Here is a 24,434-nt window from a genome sequence, read left to right as displayed (position 1 = left end):
TCGCATCAGTGGTCCCCCTGCGGGATCTGTGGTTGGTGGAGGTCCGGTTCTGCAGCTCCTCCCCTCCAGCAGCTGCTGCCAGGCCGCACTGCTTGCCTGTTCCCTGCCCACTGTCTCCAGGTATGCTTTGCACCATTAGCCTGCTGAGCTCCTACCATCAGTGTGTTGTATGAGACACATTCAATTTCTGAAACAGAAGCTCTTTTAATAGAGAATTTCTATGCTGGATTGTTATCAGGAACATGAAAATAAAGTTTTGAAGTGGTTACCCTTATGGATATCTTTCGGTACAACAAACCAATAGCTTTATGATTTAATGTCAAGAAACTAAGGATAAAATTATAGTGCTTGAGATTCTTCTTTCTTTTGAGAATCTTTTTTAAGATTAGAAGCTACTAGTATGCATTTTCTAATTAGACTACTGTTCCTGAGCTTGAAAAGTAATTACAAGATACATATTGATAGGTCCAAAGCAGCCACCAGTAAGCATCTGTATGTTTTCTTTTGTATGTGTGTTTGACAGCACACTACAAGTTTCAAAATTCTCTTGAATCCCCGTTTATACTCGGAGAGGTAAGAATGAATTGGGTAACAGCAATGATCAATTCTTATATTATTAGTATGATATGACCCACTGCAGTAGTAGATGAGGTTTTAACTTAAGCCATACATATTAAGGGTGTGAATCAGTATCTTCTTTATAGTAAAAAAGTGGAATGCAGTGGTAGATGAGACAATATGTAACTTTTCATGTGAAGTTGTGAGAGCATTTATTGGTGGAATCATTACTGAACACTATGTGCAGGGTACAAAGAAAGATAGCACTTAGGCCCTGAAGTCATGGAGTTCATGCTTAAATGGAGAAGCAGATAAGACATCTAAAGTGGGGGTTTAAAGAGAGAATGTAGGATAATTGTGAAAAAGTGCAACACGATGACCTAGATGAGAAGGTCCGGATAAGAGAAGGTCCAGATAAAGGAAGTTTATCCGGAACATTTTCATGTTTTCATGGTCTTCTGACTGTTAGCATTTAACTGAACAAGATTTAATGAGTACCTGCTGCTTTTCTAGCACTGTGGAAGGTCCTTGAGGAAAACTAATGACTAGTAGTATTTATTCTGTGCTTCCCCTTTCTTGCTCACTCAAATAAAACTGAAAGAGGTGGAGTCATAATGGGGTGTTTGTCCTCTCATTGAGCAGAGCTTGTTTTGTTGTATCCTCAGCTCTCCATTTAGCTGGGCAGAAGCGTGATTGATGATCCTGGCATTGACAGGTCAGCAGATAGAGAGGGCAATTGACATGCAAAGCCTTGCTTCAAACAATGTTTTATCCTTTCCTTCTGGACTTTATCATACAGACTAGTAATGTTACCAGCTTGGAATCATTTGAATGTCAGTGCCCTCCCTTCTCAGCCACTACAAAAATGGCCAGAGAATGGCCATACTAGGTATCAAGGGTAATGAATAATCCATATACTAGATAACCAATTTTTGAGTGCGGGAGTTGGATCTATTAAAATAATTTCATCCCAATTATTCTTCTAATAAAATAGTTGCAGAAAGCAGGATCCTTGTGCATAATTAGATTACTAATGTCCAGATATTACAGTGGAGAAAAATGACATGAAAGACCAAAAGCAGCTAGGTCAAAAGTCAAGATCTTGTTTCCATGTAAATAGCTGTGGTTTATTTCTGATAATAAATTCCTTAAAATGGTGGGATTTAGGAATAGCTTCCTGGGCCAGGTGTGGTGGCTCATGCCTGTTATCCCAACACTTTGGGAGGCCGAAGTGGGCATATCACTTGAGCCCAGGAGTTCAAGACCAGCCTGGGGAACACGACGAAACCTTGTCTCTACAAAAAATAGAAAAAGTAGTCAAGCGTGGTGGTGTGCGCCTGTAGTCCCAGCTACTCAGGAGGCTGAGGTGGGAGGATTGCTTGAGCCCGGGAGGTTGAGTCTGCAAGATCACACCACAGCACTCCAACCTGGGTAACAGAGCAAGACTAGGTCTCAAAACCAAACAAACATAAAGACTGGGTCTCAAACCAAAAAAAAAAAAAAAAAAACCTCCATAAAAAATAGCTTCTTTATGGCATTAAGAAAACCTAAGAAATATTGAAAAATATTGTTAAGTAGCATCACAAATTTAAGAGTGAAACAGGATCAGTAAGTTTTATTTATTCCGAGGGTTACTACATATATCGGAAAAATAGCCAAAGGAAGTTTTACCGTGGTGTGTTAACAAAAGAGATCAGTGAATGTCATGGTATTCTTCTTACTTCCTACTGAAGTTGACGTTCTGTGAAAGAGACACACAGTGAGTGCCACTTAATATTTTATCTGGTTTGTTGAGACTGCCCTTTATTGATCTTTGATTATTATTATTTTTTTTCTGAAGTTGGGACTCTGTTGTCTCACTGCCTTGTTTTGTTGTAAAATGTCTTTATTTGCAAATTAAATTGTTGAAGTTCGATTTAAATGATATTTTGTCTAGTATCCTTCCTTTTTTAGTTTAAAAACTTTGTGCATTTGTTTTGAGAAGAGACATTTAAATTATGAAAAATATCTTTTTTGAAAATTATGAAAAGTATCTTAAGAGTGATAAAAGAAGCAACTTATTGTCAGGGCTTGGGTGTGGAACTGAGTAACCTGTGTTCTTTTCCATTAAAATGTCTTTGTTAAGTTACAGAAACCTTTGAAATTGATCTTTACAAACAATTTACTTTTATTTATTTTTTTTGAGACGAAGTCTTGCTCTGTTGCCCAGACTGGAGTGTGATGGCATGATCTCGGCTCACTGCAGCCTCTGCCTCTGGGGTTCTAGTGATTCTCCTGCCTCAGCCTCCTGGGTAGCTGGGATTACAGGCACCTGCCACCACGCCCGGCTAATTTTTGAATTTTTAGTAGAGACGGGGTTTCACGATGTTGGCCAGGCTGGTGTTAAACTCCTGACCTCAGGTGATCTACCCACCTCAGCTTCTCAAAGTGTTGGGATTATAGGCGTGAGCCACCATGCCTGGCCAACAGTTTGCTTTTTATAATTTTAAAAGATCTTGCATATTATTTAGGGTTAATTTTTATGTCTCATGCAATTGTTATAAAATATATTTCCATGTCATTTCAGGGTGTTTTGGTTTAATTATAACATGTTCTGTCAAATTAGAGGGGTTTGTTTGTTTCCTTTTTTTTTTTTTTTTTTAGAGACAGGGTCTTCCTTTGTTGCCCAGGCTGCAGTGCAGTGGCACAATCATAGCTCCCTGTAACCTTGAATTCCCAGGCTCAAGGGATCCTCCCCGCTCAGCCTCCTGAGTAGCTAGGACTATCAGCACAGTGTACCATGCTTTTTGAATTTTTTATTTTATTTTGTTTTTGTAGAGGTGGGGTCTCTCTCTTTTGCTCAGGCTGATCTTGAACATCTGGCCTCAAGTGATCCTCCTGCCTTGGCCTTCCAAAATGCTGGGATTATAAACCTGAGCCACCATGGCTGGCCTGGAGTTTTTTTTCAAAACTACAGTCTTTTCTATCAAATACTTCAGTTTAATCTCCTAAAGGTCTGCTGTGTTTGAACCTGGATGTCTGTCCTCATAGAGTTTAGGCCCTTATTGGCTCTTACATGGATTTCTAAATGATCTTCTGTTCTCTCTTGCTTTCTCCACTCTTGTTCCCCTTTGATCCATCCATGAGTCTACACTGTTTCCAGAGTGATCTTTCTAAGATACAAAAACCAGCTGGTACCAGTGGCTCAAGCCTATAATCCCAGCACTTGGGGAGGCGCAGCATTTGAACTCAGGAGTTCATGACCAGCCTGGCCAACATGGTGAAACCCCATCTCTACTAAAAATACAAAATTTAGTTGGGTGTAGTGCATACCTGTAATCCCAGCTACTTGGGAGGCTGAGGCAGGAGAATCGCTTGAACCCGGGAGGCGGAGGTTGCAGTGAGCTGAGATCGCACCACTTGACTCCAGCCTGGGTGATATAGCAGGCCTCTGTCTCAGAAAAACAAATAACAGAAAAACCCACAAAAACAACTGGATCACCTTTCTGTAGCTCCCCATTGCGTACAGAATGAAGCCCACATCACTTTACATGGTGTGAAACCTTACGAGATCTGCCTCCGTCCTCTCCCCTCCAGAACTAGCATACAGACCCATTGCTTTTTCATAACTCCAGAAACTAGCACCTCACGTTCCCTCTTATTCCCTGTGCCAGGGTGCTCCAGTCGCCTCCCCTGCCTGTTAACTTCCTACTTATCCTTCTAGACTCGCTTTAAAACTCTGTGAAGTCTTCTCTAACATCCTCAAGCAGAGCTGATGGCTCTTGTCTATGCTATTTCTCTGCCTTCTTCATTCCTCTCTAACTGTGTTTTTCATGCACTGAATTATGCTTACTTGTTTACTTGTCTGTGTCTTGAACTAGCCGTGACCTGTTTTAGGCCAGAGACTCAATCTTATTATTATTATTTTTTAATCACCAAGGCTAAGTGCTCAATAAATGGTTGCTGAATGGGTAAACTTAAGACATCTGGGACTCGGTTAAATGGTGCTGTGCGCATAGGCTAATGTGCTAAGCAAATACTTTCTGAATTTGGCTTAGTCCGGCTAATTTTTGTATTTTTTAGTAGAGACGGGTTTCACCATGTTGGCCAGGTTGGTCTCGAACTCCGGGACTCAAGTGATCCACCTGTCTCGGCTTCCCAAAGTGCTTGGATTACAGGCTTGGCTTGAGCCACTATGCCCAGCCTGTTTTTGTATTTTGGGAAGATCGCTCTAGAAACAGTGTAGACTCAAGGATGGATCAAAGGGGAACAAGAGTGGAGACAGCAAGAGAGGACAGAAGACCATTCAGAAGTCCAAGTTATGTGTAGCACTGTATGCTTATTACCAGTGCTCTCAACTCTGGACTTTTTTGAGTGTAATAAAAGAGAGGGTTCTGTTTGTGGAACATAATTTCAATGGCATACTTTTGGTGTTTTCTGTTGCTTCATTCAAACTATGTACGTATCAAGCACTTTGTATAAAAAAAAAAAATTTGATCAGGGCTGTTTTGACCAATTAGTAAAGTTGGCTTTAGTGAACAGAGAGGAGATATGGAATTAACGATGCCAAGCCTGATAAGGAGAGGCTCCATCGTGCTATTGCAATCTTTTCTTAACTGGTTTCCCTGCTTTCACCTTTGTACACACCGCTTCCCTCCCCACCAATTGGGCTGATCTTAACCTAGCAGCCTCAGTGATCCTGTTAAACCTCAAACATGAAACATGTGTAATTTCACTACTTGAAACCCCTCAGGTGCTTTCCTTCTCCAGGGAATTAAATAACTAAACTTTGACAATGCTCTCTAAAGCCCTATACATTCTGCTTCCCTTACGCCATTGCCTCCTTGTGCTTCCTCCTCACTCTCTCCTCCACAGTCACACCAGCCACACTGTGAAATGGGGTAATACCTATTCATCATACATATCAGTAGCAGGTACAATTTATTTATTGAATAAATGAATGTTTGTTTAATAGATAGGCTGTAAGCCTACAAATGTGATCCGTTGTATTTAATGATACTGGCCATTGGATTGATAATCTCTTCACTATCAATAGTCAGTTGAGTCAAAAAATGTCTTTATCCTAGTGTAGACTATACTATTATGTAGAATTTCCAGTTGTAGAAGTGTCTTTGGAGTACTTGTATAACCTAAGCAACTCAAGTGGAACCTATCACTTCCTTTACGTAATCCTTCAAGGAATTTGTATCTCAGTGTTGACGTCAAATCCTGAAATGATTAAAATACTATATTGCAAGTCATGTCTGAATCAGTCAACCTACCCATAAGGTTAATAATGGCTAATATTTAGTGAATGTTTTCCGTGGCGAGACACTATTATTAAAACTTTACATGAGTTCATTCATTTAATAAACCTAGTCTGGATATCATAAGTAACCAATAAAAACAATAGTTGATTTGGTAAGGAAGGGTCAGATCATTAGAGAGAACTGAAAACTGGGCAGAGAAACAGATGTGGGGAGGCAGGGAACGGAGTATAATTCTTCAGACGGAGAAATGACATTGAAAGCACCTAGGGCGTTTTGGTGTCAAGGACTTAATAACTTTTGGTTTAAGGGCAAATACTCTGCTTTGAAAATATTTGGTGCTTCATACTTCTCCTAGATTTGAAGCCCTTTGAAGTCTAGCCTGTCTTTTTCAAGTGCCTTGCACTTTGCAGATAGTAAGTAAATATCTGTTGTGAATACTTGGTTGAAGCTGTGTTGGAGGGAACCCACTCTGGTTATGGCGTGCAGAAGGGATTGGAGCATTAGAAGTTAGAACTCGGTCATCTAGGGGCTGAGAAAAGACAAAGTTCTGATTGAAGGGATTATATAGGCACATAAGGGAAAGTAGTAATGAAACCACAGATTTTCATGTTAGGCTCCCTTTTTGTGTGTGTGTGAGATAGAGTATTACTCTGTCCCCCAGGCTGGAGTGCTCTGGTGCAATCTCGGCTCACTGCAACCTCTACCTCCAGGGTTCAAATGATTTTCGTGCCTCAGTCTCCCCAGTAGCTGGGATTACAGGCATGTGCCACCACACTTGGCTAATTTTTGTTGTTGTTGTATTTTTAATAGAGACAGCGTTTCACCATGTTGGCGAGGCTGGTCTTGAACTCCTGACCTCAGGTGATCCACCCACCTCAGCCTCCCAAAGTGCTGGGATTACAGGCATGAGCCTTCACACCTGGCCATGTTAGGGTATCTTTATTAAGAGAAGTCACAGATTTTCATAATTACTTGTTCCGTTAGCAACAGCATCTGTGATTTTTTCCAATGTATAGTTTTACTTTTTCTAGCTTTGTGAACTATGGGTAGTCTTTACCTTATATTTCTAATCTCCCTAATTAAAGATTATATTTATGGCAATCACTGTCTTAATAAATGTGATTGGAAAATTTATGTATAATCAACATACACACTCTTCATATACACAAATGTGTGAGGTGTAAGGCTGGGGATGCCTGAAGCTGGTTGCAGTGATGTAGCTGTGGTCTGCCCCTCTTTAGCCTGTACCATACCTCTTCTGTGTTCCGTTGAATTCAGCATCTCTGAGCATTGTCTATCAGTTCATCACTGACGTTTGATGACTGACTAGCAGATATTATAGACATTAAACCAACAATTATTTATTTAGCTTTTGCTAAAATTCGTTACTGTGCCGGCTGCATCTCGCTTTGGATATTTAGGCCGTAAGAGAAATGGTGAATGCTTGCATAGGCAAGCAGTTGTCTGAGACCATCCTTCCCCGCTGTGGTCGTAGGGGGAGGACGTGTTGGCCAAGTCTCCCAGCCAGTGCTTCCCTTGCCAATACCATCATTTTCTGGACTCATTTCTAGTGTTTGGGTGCATGCTTGGGCGTGCGCCTCATGTGGCGGGCACATCGTGGGTTCTTGTGTTTGGAGAGCGCCTAGTACTGCATACACTTGATGTAAAGCAACCTTCTGAGTAACTCATACTGAGGAGTCAATGTGAAAATGGCTTGAATTGTGAAGTTACTGGGAGCATCCTGGCCCACAAGGGGTTTCCTAGAGTGGGTGCTCATTAGGGTTGGTGGCATGAAGAGGGACTCTACTTTCCCATTTTCATGCCCTCTTATTTTTGAGAAAGACTGTATTGGGAGTGGTAGTGAATGGAAGAAGGTGGCAGTAACCTGGAGGGAAGAGGAGGGGATAAGCTCTGAGGAAAGAAGAGATCATGACTCCCATACTGATCCAGTTCCACCCCGCCACTTAGCTAAGACTTTCTGAATTCCCATCCCCTAAGTAATCGTGGTTTGTGGGAGGTTGGTCAAATTTCTGAATATGCTGCTTGCATCACTAATTGTACACTTGTAGTATTGTAGGTTTGTTTTTATGTTTTAAGACATAGCTTAATAAGTTTTTGTACATCATTGAAAAAGGTATAGAACAAGAATAAAGGCTAATCTCTTCACTGGTGAAAATAATTTTCGTGGTAGAAGTAAATTGTCAGGTTTGGGCTTAATATGTGTTTGGCTTTCTTGAAGGAAAACTCACAAGTATTAATAAAAGCCACAAGCAGTTGAGATTTCCTTAAACAGTATCACTTGAGTTTTGTCCTTTCTATAAACTTGACGAGAGAACATGAGAATAAGTATATAAGTATATTGTCGATAAGTTCCCTTGCCTCTATTCCCTAAGCTTCTCTTTCACTTTGTAACTAGAAAAGCCTCAGCTAAAGCAGAAACTGGGTATCTGGTGTTTCTGGATTGCCTTCTGAAATAAACCAGCATTCCCTCCTGAACAAGGGTGGGTATTGCTTTAGTCTTGATTGGTTGGGGATTCTTTTACAAAGCAGACACAAGGCAGTTTGTGAATTTACCTTGTGGGTGGTTGTGGCTGGTGCTTAGTTTGGTTGTTGTGATCATCTTGCCTGGTAGTTATTTATTTACATAAGTTTTTCACCAGTAGAAAGTACATAGAATGCTTTGACTTCCTGGAAAAAGAACTTTGATTTCTACAGTGAAAGTCATTTCAGTGCTGAGTTCTTCAACACACTCTATTCCCATTATAAAAGGATGTTTTAAATATTTTTTCCTTGCTAGCTTCCCAAGTGCAACTCTTTGTCCTTAAGTGTGCATGCCTGAGTGTTGTGCTGTCATAAGTATCTTAGCTCTGTTCCATTTACAAGTCACTTTTGAGCCACCGTGTCTCATTTGTGTGCTATTGATGCTTTATGAAGCTGGTGAGGTTGGGGTTTCTCTCCTTCAACATTCCTTTGGATCAGCAGACCTTGGTTACATCGCCACTCTGGAGAATGTGTTGGTTTATTCAGTTGATCTGTGTTCTTATGTCACTGTAACCAGGGGAAGGTTATGCCACTGACTTTAGAAATCTCGAAGGTTATGTTCCAACTCCAACTAATAATAAAGGTTTGAACAAAAATCCAACTAGTAAATTCTCTAGTTTCTGAGAAAGTTGAGCTAGTTTTCTCTAGAATACATGCTTGTTGCAAATGGGGGAAATAATGTCCTACAGTAACTATGGTGTGAATGTTTTGGGGTTTTCAGGGCCTGAAAAGTTTGTAGTTTATTTTTTAAGTCAGAGAGTTTAAAAAGTTTTGTTTGTGTCCAAAGTAATAAATACACTTTACATTGGTTCCCAGGCCACACATGGCATATATGCACGGCATGCATACATGGAATAGCTTTGTGGAATGATTTACCTTTACTGCGTGTCTACATATGATACTCTATTTTCTGTTTATTCTATTCTATGTTATCAAACAGAACATGTCAGTCCTGACTTACTACTTGATTTTGTGACCCTCAAAAATTGTGCTTTCGGTAGACTTCATTTCTTTCAGTAGGGTGTTATTATGCATGTGTATCACATAGCTTTTTTACTCAATATTTAGAAGTTACAAGCTATGATGGAATTTCTGTAGATAGTCCACTGTTGTCTTGGTGTTGGAGAAAGGCCTGGCATACCAGTAGTACTTTGAGAAACAGTGTGGAGTAGTGATGCCTCTCAGAAAACCATCGGGTCCAAAACCCAGCTCATGACTCTGAGCCACCTATGCATTCATCCACCATAGGAAGTCCTTTTCTGGGTTCCCCTCTGCGCCCCTAGTCCAGGATCCTTTTGGTGTATAAGCCTTGAAAGTTGGCAGCAGGAACGAGTGATTTCCAACGGGAACCTTGCTGCCTGCTGCAGGGCAGTGTGGAAGAGCCTGCTAATGCACTCAGGCTGATTCTCTGCACCTGCTCACTGGCCCTAGGGAAAGCCCATGAATAGCAATGTCTGGCCAGTTTCTGCCCTGATCCTGTAGATTTCCCTGTCATTATGCTTACCAGCCTACTGTCCGTCCCCCATAGGGGAAAATTAGTTGCGAAGTTTAGTTAAAAACTTTTACTTCGAATTATTGGACTCTAGCCTGTATGTAGCAGAGATCGTATGTCTGAACTGGAAAACAAAAGCAATGCTTTGGTGGGGTTTTGTTTTGTTTTTTTTCTTTTTTCTTTTTAAGAGATAGAGCCTCCCTCTGTCATCCAGGCTGGAGTGCAGTGGTACAATCATAGGTCATTGTAACCTCGAACTCTTGGGCTTAAGGAATTCTCCTGCCTCAGCCTTCCAAGTAGCTGGGACTATCAGGGGCTTGCCACCATGCCTGGCTAATTTATTTTATTTTGTTTTTTGTAGAGAAGGGGTCTTGCTGTGTTGCCCAGGCTGGTCTTCACTCTTAGCCTCAAGTGATTCTCCCACCTTGGCCTCCCCAAATGCTGGGAATATAGGCGTGAGCCACTGCCTGGCTGTACTGTTTTCTTTGAAAAAGTTACTGTAAAAAACGCTTGTTGGGGCCAGGCGCTGTGGCTCACACCTGTAATCCCAGCACTTTGGGAGGCCGAGGCAGGTGGATCGTGAGGTCAGGAGATCAAGACCATCCTGAACATGGTGAAACCCTGTCTCTACTAAACCTACAAAAATTAGCTGGGCATGGTGGCGTGCTCCTGCAGTCCCAGCTACTCAGGAGGTGGAGGCAGGAGAATTGCTTGAACCCGGGAGGAGGAGGCTGCAGTGAGCCAAGATCGTGCCACTGCACTACAGCCTGGGCAACAGAGTGAGACTCTGTCTCAAAAAAAAAAAAAAAAAAAAAAAAAAAAAAAAAAAAAGGGCTGGGCACAGTGGCTCACGCCTCTAGTCCCAGCACTTTGGGAGGCCGAAGCGGGTGGATCACAAGGTCAGGAGATCGAAACCATCCTGGCCAACACAGTGAAACCCCATCTCTACTAAAAATACAAAAAATTAGTTGGGCATGGTGGTAGGTGCCTGTAGTCCCAGCAACTCAGGAGGCTGAGGCAGGAGAATCGCTTGAATCCAAGAGGTGGAGGTTGCAATCAGCTGAGATCGCACCACTGCACTCTAGCCTGGGCAACAGAGTGAGACTCCATCTCAAAAAAACAAAAACAAAAACAGAAAACCTGGTAATTGGTTAGAGATACTTTTCTAAACTGTGATCATATGGACTAGATGTTAACTTGTATTAAATACTAGGGGAGTATGCCTTTTACTTATTTGTAGTTCCATATAACAGAAACTTGCCTCATTCGTCTTTCAGAATTCTAAAACAATTGAAAATATTTTTTAATGAACATCTTTCTAAAGTATAGTCTACACCCAGAGCCTGTTTACAGGTCATGTTTTGTGTAGTAGTCATGCATGGTCTTTCTTCATCATGTGGATAGTTCTGTGGGAGAGTGGCAGGACAGGTGGCATTGCCCCTTTTTGTTGTGAGCAAGCAGTTCCTGCAATATTAAGACTTGCTTGAAGCCATAGAGGTAATTGGTATAGACTGGATTTGAATCCACTTCTCGTGACTTAGTCCCACACTCTTTCCATGACACTTCAACAACTCTGCTCAATCAAAGAGTACAATTTAACCTTGTTTTAATGCCCTGGTGTCACTGTGACTAGTCATTGGACCTTGTAGTAACCTGGTGATGCCCTGGTGGCTGCTGAATGTTGTAGGGATCTTTGCTTTGGCGTGAAATGAATCTCCGCAGTGTTCTTTAATTTCCAGTGTCTGTTTTGTATTTCACTTTTGCTGGAAGGCTTTCTCTTTCCACAGTGTACTGGTACCTGCTTCTGGTAGTCCCCACCGCTGTTTGGCTTGGTGTTGCTCATGTGTTACCTTGTGTGGGGGGTCTGGGTAACCCAGTGTGTTGCAACAGTATTGACTGGAAGATGCATGAGACCCTGAGCCACGATCCTGTGGGCAATGCTGTCTGGTTGGAGGCCATTTTGATTTCTTCTTCTTTGCCATATTTTGAGTGGTTGAATTTGTCAGAAAGATAATCCGTTGATAAGTGGATGTTACTCTAATATGTAACTATGTTTTTTACATGTTTATCTTCTGTTGGCTTTTTGTTTGGGTACAGTGAAATAAAGTACGTGTATGTGTTAACATTATGGACTTGTGACTGTATTTGGCCATCCCAGTGTTTTCTGTAAACATTTTAATCACTCCTGTAAAAATCACTCTGAATTTTCAAGGAGGATTATCATCTACTGCTTTGTTTCGCTTACTAAGCAAGTATAGCTTTTAAGCCTTGATTTCACCATTAACCACTTTCTCTAATAACATGTGGATTGTCACTCTCTTTTCTCCATCTGATATTTAGACATCAAGCTTATTTACTCATTTTTCATTTTGTTGAAATTGCGTCCCCCAGATTTCTGTTTCATGTTTTTGTTTGTATCCTCTACATTTAAAAAGTCAAGAAATAGTGAAGATAAGACGTATTTCAATTATTTAAAACCAATTCTACTCTACTAAACATGTTTGGCCAAATACTTTAAATGATATTTGAGCCTCATTAATACGAATGGGAATTATATAAAATGTGGCTGAAAAAGCTGATCTGACCCTCTGGTTTTCCATGAATTTGTTAGTGAACCGCTAATATCCCAGTACAGAGAATTCACATGACTTTTTACTAGTTTGTGTTGAAATGCTATAATCCCCATTTTGCATCCTAGATTCACAGTGGTTGCTCAATGAGTACTTTGACTTGCACATAGGAGACCTACAAAAATGTTTAAATGCAACTTAAATTAATTGAAAATAGAGATTACAGAAAATTCTGTGACTCAAGAAACGAGGCTCAGAGAAAAGAAAAATAGTTTCCAAAAGCATTGTTATCCCTTCTCTCATTCTCTAAACACTCAAGAATTGACAGAAGAGTCTCACTCCTGATAGAAAAAGCTTTTGGTATTTTACATAGTTACTCTCTGTTTTGGTTGTAAAATGTCAGAGACGGTGACAGTTTTAAAGATGTCTTTCTTTTCTGATGAAATGAAAACTCAGAGAATTCTGTTTGGTGTTTACCTAATGAGAGAAATCAACTTTAGTAATTATTTAGAGAGAGCTCTTATTGAAGCAATGACCACATATTTTCTTCTCTCGGTGCCATTTGAAGCATTTTAGTAAATATTTGTACACAGTCTCTAAATTGGACATGTGAAGGGATCCAAGTAGAGTTAGCAACAAGGCTAACGTGTCAGGGCTGGAAAGAACCTCCGAGATACCCTGTTTGATCCCTTGTTTGGCAGCTAAGAAGGGAGGATGCAGAGAAGTGAGTTAGCTTGCTCAAGACGTGCACCCAAGAGGGCCCAGTGAGGCTATGTCCTTACATTCCTTTGTCCCCTCTTAAGGTATTGAGAGTGTGTTCCTTTCTATTAGTTTCTTTAATTTTGACATTCCTGACTGCCCTGTGAGGGTCAAGTGACAAATTCCTCTTCTGACCTTACAGAGCAGGTTTTGGAAGCTTCTTAGTCACTCTCTATCACACAGAGAGTTTTCTAAGCAGATGTGTAGGAGACAAGCAATTTACCAGAGCAAAGACAAAACGGGAAGAACGCCAGTCCTAAAAACAGGCTTTCTCGTGTCACTTTTATTCCACGCAAGAACAGAATTCATTCAATTTTCAAAGAACAAAAGAGGAAAAAAGAAAACAAAAACAAAAAACCAACTCAAGGGCACCAGGCTGCAGCCTTTCTTTGTTAGGAACTGAAGTCCCTAGAGACAGTTGAGTAACTTAATAGAGCTGTCAGAAGCACACCTGCCTCCAAAGCAATAGATGCATTTTAAAACTTTAAACTTAGCATTCTATTTTTGACCTGGAACTTTTTCCCTCTTGAGTGGCTGTAGTCTTATAGTTAATAACTGAATTTACAAAGATACATTAAATAAAAATACAAAGTAACACAAAGTAAATCTCAGCCATTAACATTAACAGAAAGGTAAGTTACTTCTACTAGAACTTTATTGACTTTAAGCTAGAGAGAGAGAGAGATAGAGAGAGGTAAAACAAAAATAAAAAAGGAAAAGGCTCAGATTATATTCGGCATGATCAAGAGGAGGATCAGAAGAGCTGTTTTTGTGGGCTGCACTGTGCTCTGTGGATCTTGTAACTCTGTAATTATCATGCACCGTGGCAAGACTCCACCCCTGAAGATGGTCTGCGAATTTGAAGAATCATTTTCTTGCTTATTTTTAAACTTTTAAAGACAGGGAAAAAGACAGAAGGAGCCTGAATGCTGTGGTTTCCTCAAACCATTATTGTTGTAAATCCTATGGTTCCTGAAGGAACTCAGTATTCCTAAAGTTTCAAACTGCCTCACTACTCAGAACGCTTGGAAGTGGAAAGAGAAATGATTAGCTTCTTCCTTGAAACGTTGTTACTAAGGTTAAAGGGGAACAAAAGTTGGTGAATGTGGTGAATTTCAGAAGTAAGCTACCTTTTTATAGAAATTCCATAGTTCTTTCCAGAGCTTTGGGTTTTTCAAATACTTAGTTGGTTTCGAAACACAGTATTTAAACAAGTAAGCCTTAAAGAAATTAACCGTTAGAATAATGTATTCAATTATCTATGCAGAAGTTACCAGAAGCCTGGACATTTAACTTGGCATACCTTGCTCTTAATATCTTAGTATGTCTTCTGGAATTTTATCTTTTTGTTTGACGATTAAAAGTAATTATAGTCCAGTTACTCTCTCTGCTTATGTTTTAATAACACCTACATTGTGGCAGAACTGTGGTCTGGTTGGTTCATGGACTTGAATAATTCTTGATTTTGTGGATGGAGGAGTTGCACCTGTTTCTGTAGTTGAAGGTTGGTTATGGTTTTTACTTCCTCAGATTACTCAGATGCTTGGGAGAAAAGGACACAAATGACTTTTTTTGGTGGGCGGAGGGTCCCATTGATCCGTATAGAAATTGAAGGGTCTCATTGATCTGTATAGAAATCGGAGGGTCTCATTGATCTGTATAGAAATCGGAGGGTCTCATTGATCTGTATAGAAATCGGAGAGTCTCATTGATCTGTATAGAAATCGGAGTGTCCCATTGATCTGTATAGAAGTACACAACATGAAAGGACCTACTGTTGTATCTTTCCTATGAGGTTATTTTTATGTGCTTTAACCTAGACCCTCCGAAATGTAATACACATATGTTAGGCATAGTGGCAATGGCAAAGAGAAAACAATTTAGACTCCAGTAGTTTTGTTTTTCTCTCCTATAATACAATTCCTTATAAGTTTACTAAGAAAGGGAATTTGGGGTCATTATTATGACATCTTTCGGTATCCTCCCTCCATCTGGACATACTGGTGTTCATTCTCTTGTAAGAGCTATTTCCAGAAAATATTTTTCTTCCTTTTTCAGTTCCATCACCCTTCAAATATTTAATTCAGGCAGAATGAGAGTAGGAAAAACTGCTTTCTGAGTTTGCTGTGGTGAAGTTGCCTGGAGAGAGAACGGTATCTGTGTTTGTTTATAAATGAGACTTTTTCAGATTATTAATCCTTTAAGGAAATGATAGTTTATAAAGATTTCACCATGAAGTTTATTAATGATCACTGACTTTCATTTAATAATGAGTTTTAATACCATTGTGTGTAGGGAAAATATGTCTATTTAATTTTAGGGAAGATATTAATTATGACTTTTCATAGGAATCTATGCTGGTGGTTATGTATCTTATCTAGGTTTTATATACTTTCCACTAATGATTTGCTTTTGGATGAAATAGCAAAGTAGTAGTAATTCTGCTTTACATATTTGTGCAACAAACATGGATCACCTATCATGTTCCAGCACCCTGAAAAGTACCGGAAGTTAAGTGTGAATGAGCAAATCCCTACTTTAAGGAATGGTCATATTGGGTGGGCAGAATTGTAATACCATGCCAGCCACGTGAATAAAGTGCCATGGGACAAAGTGCAAGCTTGAGATTGATCCTGCTGCTGGAGAGGAGCATGGTTAGAGGAGGCTTTAGAGAAGTAAAAAGCAGAGTATGGGGGTGAGGGCTGCATTCCAGACAAAGGGGACAGTAGCCTGATCCAAGACAACAGAGGTACAAGACCCTAAGGAATATGACGCAGAGCTTACCGAGGGGGTCACTTAATGGGATACGTCCAGAATAGTTTGGAAAAAATACTGAGTATAAGTCCAGACGGGCCTTTATTGCTACATGAGGAGTTTAGAATTTTTCCTTATCTTGTGTTTTTTACATAAGTAGACACATGATTTTTTTTTCCCCCCTCTGGAGGGAAAGGATGGTGCAATTGGAGTTCTTTTGGAAAGATGTAATAGGTGTGAAGGTGGATTAAAAGGTCAGATTTTGAAAGAAAAAATATCAACTACAAAGGTCCCAAGGAGCACTCTGTCTCGAAGAAACATTTCAGCCATAGGCACTATGCTTTGAAGTGACATCAGGGCTGCGTAAATGGCACAAGGTTCCATAGTAAAATCTCCTTTCTGCACTGCTGCTCATGAGGTGGCACTGTGCTTCTGAGGAAATGAGTGGAGTTACAGACTGGAGCTCAGCGGACAGCAGTGGAAGTCAAGGCAGCTTGCCACAGCTAAGGGCAACCGAAAGAGGCGGGAAAGTTATCTAAGCTAAGAGCCCAGGTCAACTTGGAAATTTATCTTTACCTTCCCCGGGAAGATGAAACCAGAAGGACCTAAAGGTTCTTACAAAAAAAAAAAAAAAAAAAAAGAAGAAGAAGAAAAAAAGAAAAGAAAAATCTAACCCTTTGGGTGTTAGGAGAGCTAGCTAAGGTGCCATGAGTGAAGGCACAAATTTCATGAAAAGGAGCCAAATGAGGGCTACTTTCTTGACTGTGATGTCAAGAGACCTAGGCTTGGCTACGAAGAAAAAAAAAGTTGAAATAACCTCAAGAACTGGCTCAGGAGGGGGTGTGTGTGTGTGTATGTGTGTGTGTGTGTGTGTGTGTGTATACACTTTTTTTTTTTTCTTTTTTCTTTGAGATGGAGCCTCGCTTTGTCCCCCAGGCTGGAGTGCAGTGGCACGATCTCAGCTCACTGCAACCTCTGCCTCCCGGGTTCAAGCGATTCCCCTGCCTCAGCCTCCCAAGTAGCTGGGACTTACAGGCACGCACCACTATGCCCAGCTAAGTTTTGTATTTTGAGTAGAGCGAGGTTTCACCATGTTGGCCAGGATGGCCTCGATCTCCTGACCTTGTGATCTGCCCGCCTTGACCTCCCAAAGTGCTGGGATTACAGGCTTGAGCCACTGTGCCCAGCCCCAGGAGAGTATATTTTTAAATGGCGAATTAGAGCAGATCTCCCATGATTCAGGGAGGAAATACAGTGATGTGAATGTGTCTACCCAAGGCCAGAGGCCATCGAAGAGCCTCCATGAAGCATTTGTGTAGTTGTCTTACTGCTCCGTGGTTAGTTTGAGTCCAGCACAGAATACCCTAGGATTCAGCTATTTCCTAAAAGAAAATGCAAAGAGGATGAAGGTTGCGCTTGGGACTGAGTAAGTCAGGCCTGGCTCTGGAGTGGAGAAAACTCAAACAGGATACAGGCCCAGACGATGCTGGGAAGAGGCAGTGTCCAGAACAAAAACCCACGTTCCATATTCCCCTGCCTACAGAGCTGGATAGACTGAGGGCACTAAAATGGGGTCTGGTTTTAAATCAGTTTCCCTGGTGAGCCAGGGAAAAAGTGAAATTAGCCAGTTTAAAATTATAATGCTACAATTTTTTTCTCTTTCTCTTGTTCCTGAGGTAGTAATAAATATATAGAAAAACCCAGACTAAGTCTCCTGTCTGAGAGATTCAGAACACTGGGGAAACTAGAAGTATTCTAGAATAGTAGGGGAGTAGAGAATGACTAAAACTGGGTCAAATGTGTTAGTCATGGTCATAGGTATCACCAGAGTGGATTCCTCTCTGGGGAATTGGCTTAACCTGGTCATTCTCATCTTAAAAGTATCAGAGGGTTTCAACATCTCCAATCTCTTGCATCCAGGGGGAAATGGAAAGCACTGTGATGGGAAATATGTCTTCAGGCTCCTCTGACTTCACAAGCTTCTCATGCTTTAAAAGCATGTCTAGAGATACAGCTATGAAAATAAGCATCACCTGTCTGAATACAGTAGCCCTGCCTTATCCTTGGGGGATACGTTCCAAGATCACCCAGTGGATGCCTGAAACCACAGATAGTACCAAACCCTATATATACTATATTTTTCTTATACATCCGTACCTATGGTAGTTTAATTTATGAATTAGGCATAGTAAGAGATTAACAACATAACTATAATAATAAAATAGAACAAGTATAACAGTATGCTGTAATAAAATTAACATAAATGTGGTCTCTTTCCCTCTGTCTTGATATCTCTGTTTTAATATTTTTGGACCTCAGTTGACTAGGGGTAACTAAACGTACCAAAAGCAAAACCTTGGATAAGGGAGGACTGCTGTACTTTGCAGTTGAGGTGAAACAGACCTGTGAATGGGTATGGAAAAGGACTTTTCCATCTTTATCTGGGCTTTTTGGCAAGAGTAAGAGGATACATAGGGAGGAGATATGGTTTGCCTGTTTTTCTTGTATAATTTTGTTTTGTGTTTTGCCAGGAATGAAGACAAATTTTGAGCTGATCTAGATGACTAATTCTCTGTATTCTGCAAACTAATTTCTAATTTATTCTCATCCCCACTATTTTCTGGAAATCAAAATTAAACTGGTAGCACACAAGTGAAATCACACTGGAGTGGTTTTGAAGACATAATTATCTAAATATTTTTGGCTGCATGTGTGGATACCACTCCCTCTTGTAGAGATAATAATGTTAAACTTTAACATGATGCTGGATGTCGTAATCCTACAAGGGAGAGAAGTGGTTGCCGCCCTAAGGTCATGATTGGCAAAGGCAAGACTTTTGTGCTGTCCAGAGGGCTACAAATCCTGTGAGTGCGCATCATCTTGGACCTACTCCCTTTCACAAAAGCTTCCTAGGTATTTATTTTTCAGTCTCAGTAGCAATGATCAGTGGTGGCAGACAATCATAATTTCAATGGATAGTTCTTACTTTTTCCTAGTTTGAACAGTGTGCCCTTTCGTGTTTTATTCTCAGACATACAGTTGTAAACACAAGGGATTTTATTTTCTTATTATTTTATTTTATTTTATTTTTTGGAGATGGAGTCTCACTCTGTTGCCCAGGCTGGAGTGCAGTGGCATGATCACAGCTCACTGCAGCCTCCGCCTCCGAGGTTCAAACGATTCTCCTGACTCAGCTTCCCGAGTAGCTGGGATTACAGGCGTACGACACCGTGTCTGGCTAATTTTATATTTTTAGTAGAGATGGGGTTTCACCATGTTGGCCAGGCTGGTCTTGAACTCCTGACCTCAGGTGATCAGCCTGCCTCGACCTCCCAAAGTGCTGGAATTACAGATGTGAGCCACTGTGCCCGGCCCACAAGGAATTTTTTTTAATATGATAATCTTATATTTGACATTAAGAAAAACCCCTTTTATTGTCATTGCTTGAGATTAATGCTGTGAAGTTTCAGGTAGTGATACCTATAATTTCAGCAATTTAGTAGGAGTTGGTATTTGTGCTGTTTAGAAGTGCTATAAAATTTTGCTGCAGTAAGTACAAGGGTATGGAAAAAATAGGTTTTAAGCCTATGTAAACATAAATTGAAGACAATTTAAAAGAAAAACAAATCATGACCATCTCCCATAATTATTACCTTGCTAAATGTGTAAGTTCCCTACGGTCACTGTAACAAATTACCCCAAGCATGGTGGCTTAAAATAAGCAGTTTATTCTCTCCCTGTTCAGGAAACCCGAGTTCTAAAATCAAGGTGGTAGCAGAGTCCTGCTCCCTCCAGAGGCACTAAGGGAGAATCCTGTCCTGGCTCTTCCAGCTTCCGCTGGTGCCGGGTATTCCTTATCTGTGACAGCACCTCCCAGTCTCTGCCTCCATCTTTTATGACCACCTCTGTTTCTCTGTGTATCCTTTTTTTTTCTCTTTTTTTTTTTTTTGGAGACAGAGTTTCATTCTTGTTGCCCAGGCTGGAGTTCAATGGCTCAATCTTGGCTCACTGCAATCTCTGCCTCCCAGGTTCAAGCGATTCTCCTGCCTCAGCCTCCCGCGTAGCTGGGATTACAGGCATGCGCCACCACGCCTGGCTAATTTTGTATTTTTAGTAGAGACGGGGTTTCTCCATGTTGGTCAGGCTGGTCTGGAACTCCCAGCCTCAAGAGATCCACCCATCTCGGCCTCCCAAAGTGCTGGGATTGCAGGCATGAGCCACCGTGCCCTGCTCCGTTTTCTCTCTTATTAGGACATTCTTCGTGGATTTAGGGCCCACCCTAATGCAGTATCATCTCATCTTGATTCTTACCTTCCTTAACTTATGAAGACCTTATTTCCAAATAAGGCCACACTCTGAGGGTAAGCATGAATTTAGAGTGGACACTATTCAAGCCACTACATTAAATTACGTATGCTTTAACCTTAGGAGGGTAGCTTCATTAGATGGCAGTGGGCAAGAACTACCATTGATCATTATGAATTTTGTGTATTCTTCTGTCATGTGACTTACCACACTGAATTATATTTATTCCACTCATCTCTTGCACTAAACCTCAAGAAGGCAAAGATTCTTTTCCTGTGACCTGACATAATGTGCCTAATAGTATGTGTGTGTATTCAAACCAAAAATAAGAAATTAATGAGTTAAGATGGAACCTTAGAGTTAATTTAGTCCCCATGTTCTATTCAGTCCTCACATTTACAGGCCATGAACTGCTGTAGAGACTAACTGTTGGGGCATCCAATCTTTTGGCTTCCCTGGGCCACATTGGAAGGAGAAGGATTGTCTTGGGCCACACATAAAATACACCAATACAGTGATAGCTGATGTACTTAAAAGTTGCAAAACAATCTCATAATGTTTTCAGAAAGTTTACGAATTTGTGTTGGATCACATTCAAAGTCGTCCTGGGCTGCATGTGGGCCACAGGTTGGACAAGCTTGAACTAGATAGTGATATAGACATGACTGGAATGAAATTCTCTTTACTTTTCAATCCACTTTTCTTTCCAGCATATAAAGTCATCTCTATTAAAAAAAGGCTTAAACTGCCAGGTGCAGTGGCTCATGCCTGTAATCCCAGCATTTTGGGAGGCTGAGGTGGGTGGATCACGAGGTCAGGAGTTCAAGGCCAGCCTGGCCAAGATGGTGAAACCGTGTCTCTACTAAAAATACAAAAAAAAATTAGCCGGGCATGGTGGCGGGCGCCTGTAATCCCAGCTACTTGGGAGGGTGAGGCAGAGAATTGCTTGAACACAGGAGGTGGAAGTTGCAGTGAGCCAAGATTGTGCCACTGCACTCCATCCAGAGCGAGACTCCGTCTCAAAAAAAAAAAAAAAAAGGGCTTAAACTGTGAGTATTCAGAGTGCTGTTAAATGCACCTAATCCCCCGAGACCCTGTGTATTAGCCTGTGTTCAAAAGTCTTAAGTCTCCAAGGTAGGAGCTGCTTTCTCTCTATATACAATTCCAAAAGTTGAATGTAACCCATGAAAATATTTTCAGGAATACCTCCGTAATTCGTAAATTACATGGGAGGGACTACTCAGAACAGGAGAGGACAGAGAATAACTCAGATCAGCCATGGAGAGAGTCCCGTGGTGAGATGGAAGAGGCTAATCAGCTGGTCTGGTTTTGATCTTGTTTGTTAGGTGAATCAATCACCTCATGGTTTACACAAACGAAATGAGCTATGAGGTTCCCTCCCATTCTGTTCTAGGAGTTAATATCAGACTAGGCGCGGTGGCTCACGCCTGTAATCCCAGCCCTTTGGGAGGCCGAGGTGGGCGGATCACAAGGTCAGGAGATCAAGACCATCCGGCTAACACGGTGAAACCCCGTCTCTATTAAAAATATGAAAAAATTAGCTGGACGTGGTGGCGAGTGCCTGTAGTCCCAGCTGCTGGGGAGGCTGAGGCAGCAGAATGGTGTGAACCTGGGAGGCAGAGCTTGCAGTGAGCCACGATCATGCCACTGCACTCCAGCCTGGGCGACAGAGCGAGACTCCGTCTCAAAAAAAAAAAAAAAAAAAAAAAAAAAAGAAGAGTTAATATCACTGTTAATCATTCCCAATGCAGGTTTTGTTTTTTTTTTTTTTAAATCCTAACTAGCTTCTGGCGAGAGACCTCTTATATATTCTTGTGATTATGGAAACTAGTACGGTGACTTCCTTATGGTAGATAACATATTTATTACCCAGGTGCTATTGGTGATTCAGGGTGACAGGGAGCAGAAACCCCACCGGGATATGCTGAACCATCTATCGAAAGCCAAAAGAACATAGAGCATCCTTAGTGTGTGGCAGTGAGCACCCCAGGACACAGACAGATAGATAGATTGGTTCTGTGAGTCAGTTTCCTGCATCCTGTGGAGTCAAAAGGAAGACCTGCAAACAGCAACGGGTCCTGTGAACAATGGCCACTTCCTGAGCCAGGAGACTCTCATGTCTCTGTAGGGAAGGACCACAGGGCCACTTACGGTTCAGACGGTACTTTTCAAGCAGGGTGCTCCTGAGGCAGTATTTGTGGACTGTTTCTCTTCAGATCTGTCGTAAGATTCCTTTTGCCACTTTCCACCTGTGTTTGAGAGTCTGCAATCAAGTAACCTTGAGCTTGCCAGAGTGAATTTAGCTTTCCAGTGGAGGGGAAGAAATGTACTGATCTCATCATAGCCACAACAGAGTTAGAAATTTGCATAATCTAATGCTGCCTTTGTTTCCTCATTTGAAAAAAATGATGCCATAGAAGTATAACATGCTTCACAGTTTTATCCTAATATTCAAGGGGCTTTCTTGTTTTTTGTTTGTTTGTTTTTTGTTTTGAGACAGGATCTCACTCTGTTGCCTGGGCTGGAGTGCAGTTGCATGATCCTGGCCAAGGCACTCTCTACCTCTTGGTCTCAAGCAATCCTCCCACCTTAGCCTCCCAAGTAGCTGGGACCCCTGGTGCATGCCACCATGCCCAGATAATTTTTTTTTTTTTTTTAAGAGATGGGGTCTCACTGTGTTGCCCAGACTGGTCTCAAACTCCTGGGCTCAAGTGATATTCCCGCCTTGGTCTCCCAAAGTTCTGGGATTATAGGTGTGAGCCACCATGCCCACCCCGTTTTTAAATAGTAGTATGTAGTAGTAATGGTAGCACTTACTTAGTGCTTATGATTTGTCTGGGACCAAAAGAGCATTTCACATATATTCACTCATTTACATAGACCCAGACAATGGAGTGCAAAGTTTCCTATTATAATGTGCAGTGTTAATTATGTACCAGTATATGGTTTGCTCTATATTAGAAAAAAAAGGGGAGCATGTGAACAGAAAAGGAATAATGAAGTCAGTGAATAGTAAGTCATAATTACATAAATAGTAAGTCATAATAAAATAGCAAAAGGTTAAACTGAATCGAGTGATTTCTTTTTTGTGTCGTTGGTCACGTGAAGAGCTGCATCCGCTGTGGTGGAAAATGCTGAGAGAGAAGCACAAACAAATGGGCTCACCCTTGGGCTGGTCTGCACTGGACTGTATGAACGGTGACTGCTAACCCCTGGCTCCCTTCCCTTTTCAAGATGATCGCAGGCTGATTCCATGGTGTGAAATAACCCAGGAGAGATAGGGAGGTGTCAGCAGCACAGCCCAGCAGGCTGGGGATTGGGCAGTGGCTTCCTGGAGTAACAGGCGCTGGCTGGCCGCCCTGCTCTCTGGCAGTGAGCGCTGAGGAGGTGGGCTGGGAGACAGCTGTGCCTAGCACTGCAGGCTTCATCAGACCACAGAGCACAGCCCCTCCATGGAACTGCTGCAGAATGTTCTGCCTGAAAGGTGAGGGGCCTTCGTGCCCATTTGGGTGGGAAAGTTCTACTTGGGGAAGATTGTCATTTAGCATCAGAGTCTAAATCACAGAGCTGGTTCCAGTAAAAATCAAAGTTTGAGGGAGTTTTGTAAGTATGAAAGTGAAAAAGTCATTGTTCTTTTTTGTTGCAAACAGGAAGAAAGACCTCCTGCTGGGGAGATGGAATTCTCTTTTAGACAGAAAGGATATTTCTGTGTTTGAATGTGTTTTGTATGTGTTTTGTTATAGACAAAAGTAGCTAAAAGTTTAAAAGAAGGTTTTTAAAATCAACTTAATAAATATAGGAATAGTTTACAGTGGTAGTATGAGTCTATTAGAGAGGTTTTCATGTAAGGAGTTGTTCTTGTAAAGAGTTAGAATGAGTAGAAAAGGGTAAAAGATTCTATTGCTTTAAGCTTCACTATGTGAACTTAGGAATGAAATTAATTTGACTGTAGAACATACTTCTAGGCTGGGCGTGGTGGCGGGTGCCTGTAATCCCAGCTACTTGGGAGGCTGAGGCAGAAGAATCACTTGAACCCAGGAGGCGGATGTTGCAGTGTGCCGAGATTGCACCACTGCGCTCCAGCCTGGGCAACAAGAGTGAAACTCGGTCTCAAAAAAAAAAAAAAAAAAAAAGAGAAAAAAAAAAAAGAACATACTTCTTGTTCTGGCCACATATGGATTATAG

General features: G+C 41.3%; 1 protein-coding gene across 6 annotated transcripts in view; it reads left to right on the top strand.

Moving 5' to 3' along the window:
- The window catches only part of LOC105465711 (NHS like 1), a 273,877-nt gene that overhangs the window by 124,894 nt on the left and 124,549 nt on the right, over window positions 1-24,434 (top strand). The window contains exon 1 of one of the 6 annotated variants that reach the window (XM_011714288.3): window positions 22,015-23,733. The exons of the other annotated variants lie outside the window; for them this stretch is intronic. Coding sequence (XP_011712590.1) covers window positions 23,718-23,733 — 16 coding nt within the window. The 5' untranslated portion in view covers window positions 22,015-23,717. Of the gene's footprint in view, window positions 1-22,014; window positions 23,734-24,434 lie in introns of those variants that run through there. 6 annotated transcript variants of the gene reach the window in all.

This window comes from Macaca nemestrina, chromosome 5 (assembly GCF_043159975.1).
Source record: "Macaca nemestrina isolate mMacNem1 chromosome 5, mMacNem.hap1, whole genome shotgun sequence".
Taxonomy (NCBI): Eukaryota; Metazoa; Chordata; class Mammalia; order Primates; family Cercopithecidae; genus Macaca; species Macaca nemestrina.
Note: the sequence above shows the minus strand (reverse complement) of the source record. Positions and strands in the feature narration are given on the sequence as shown.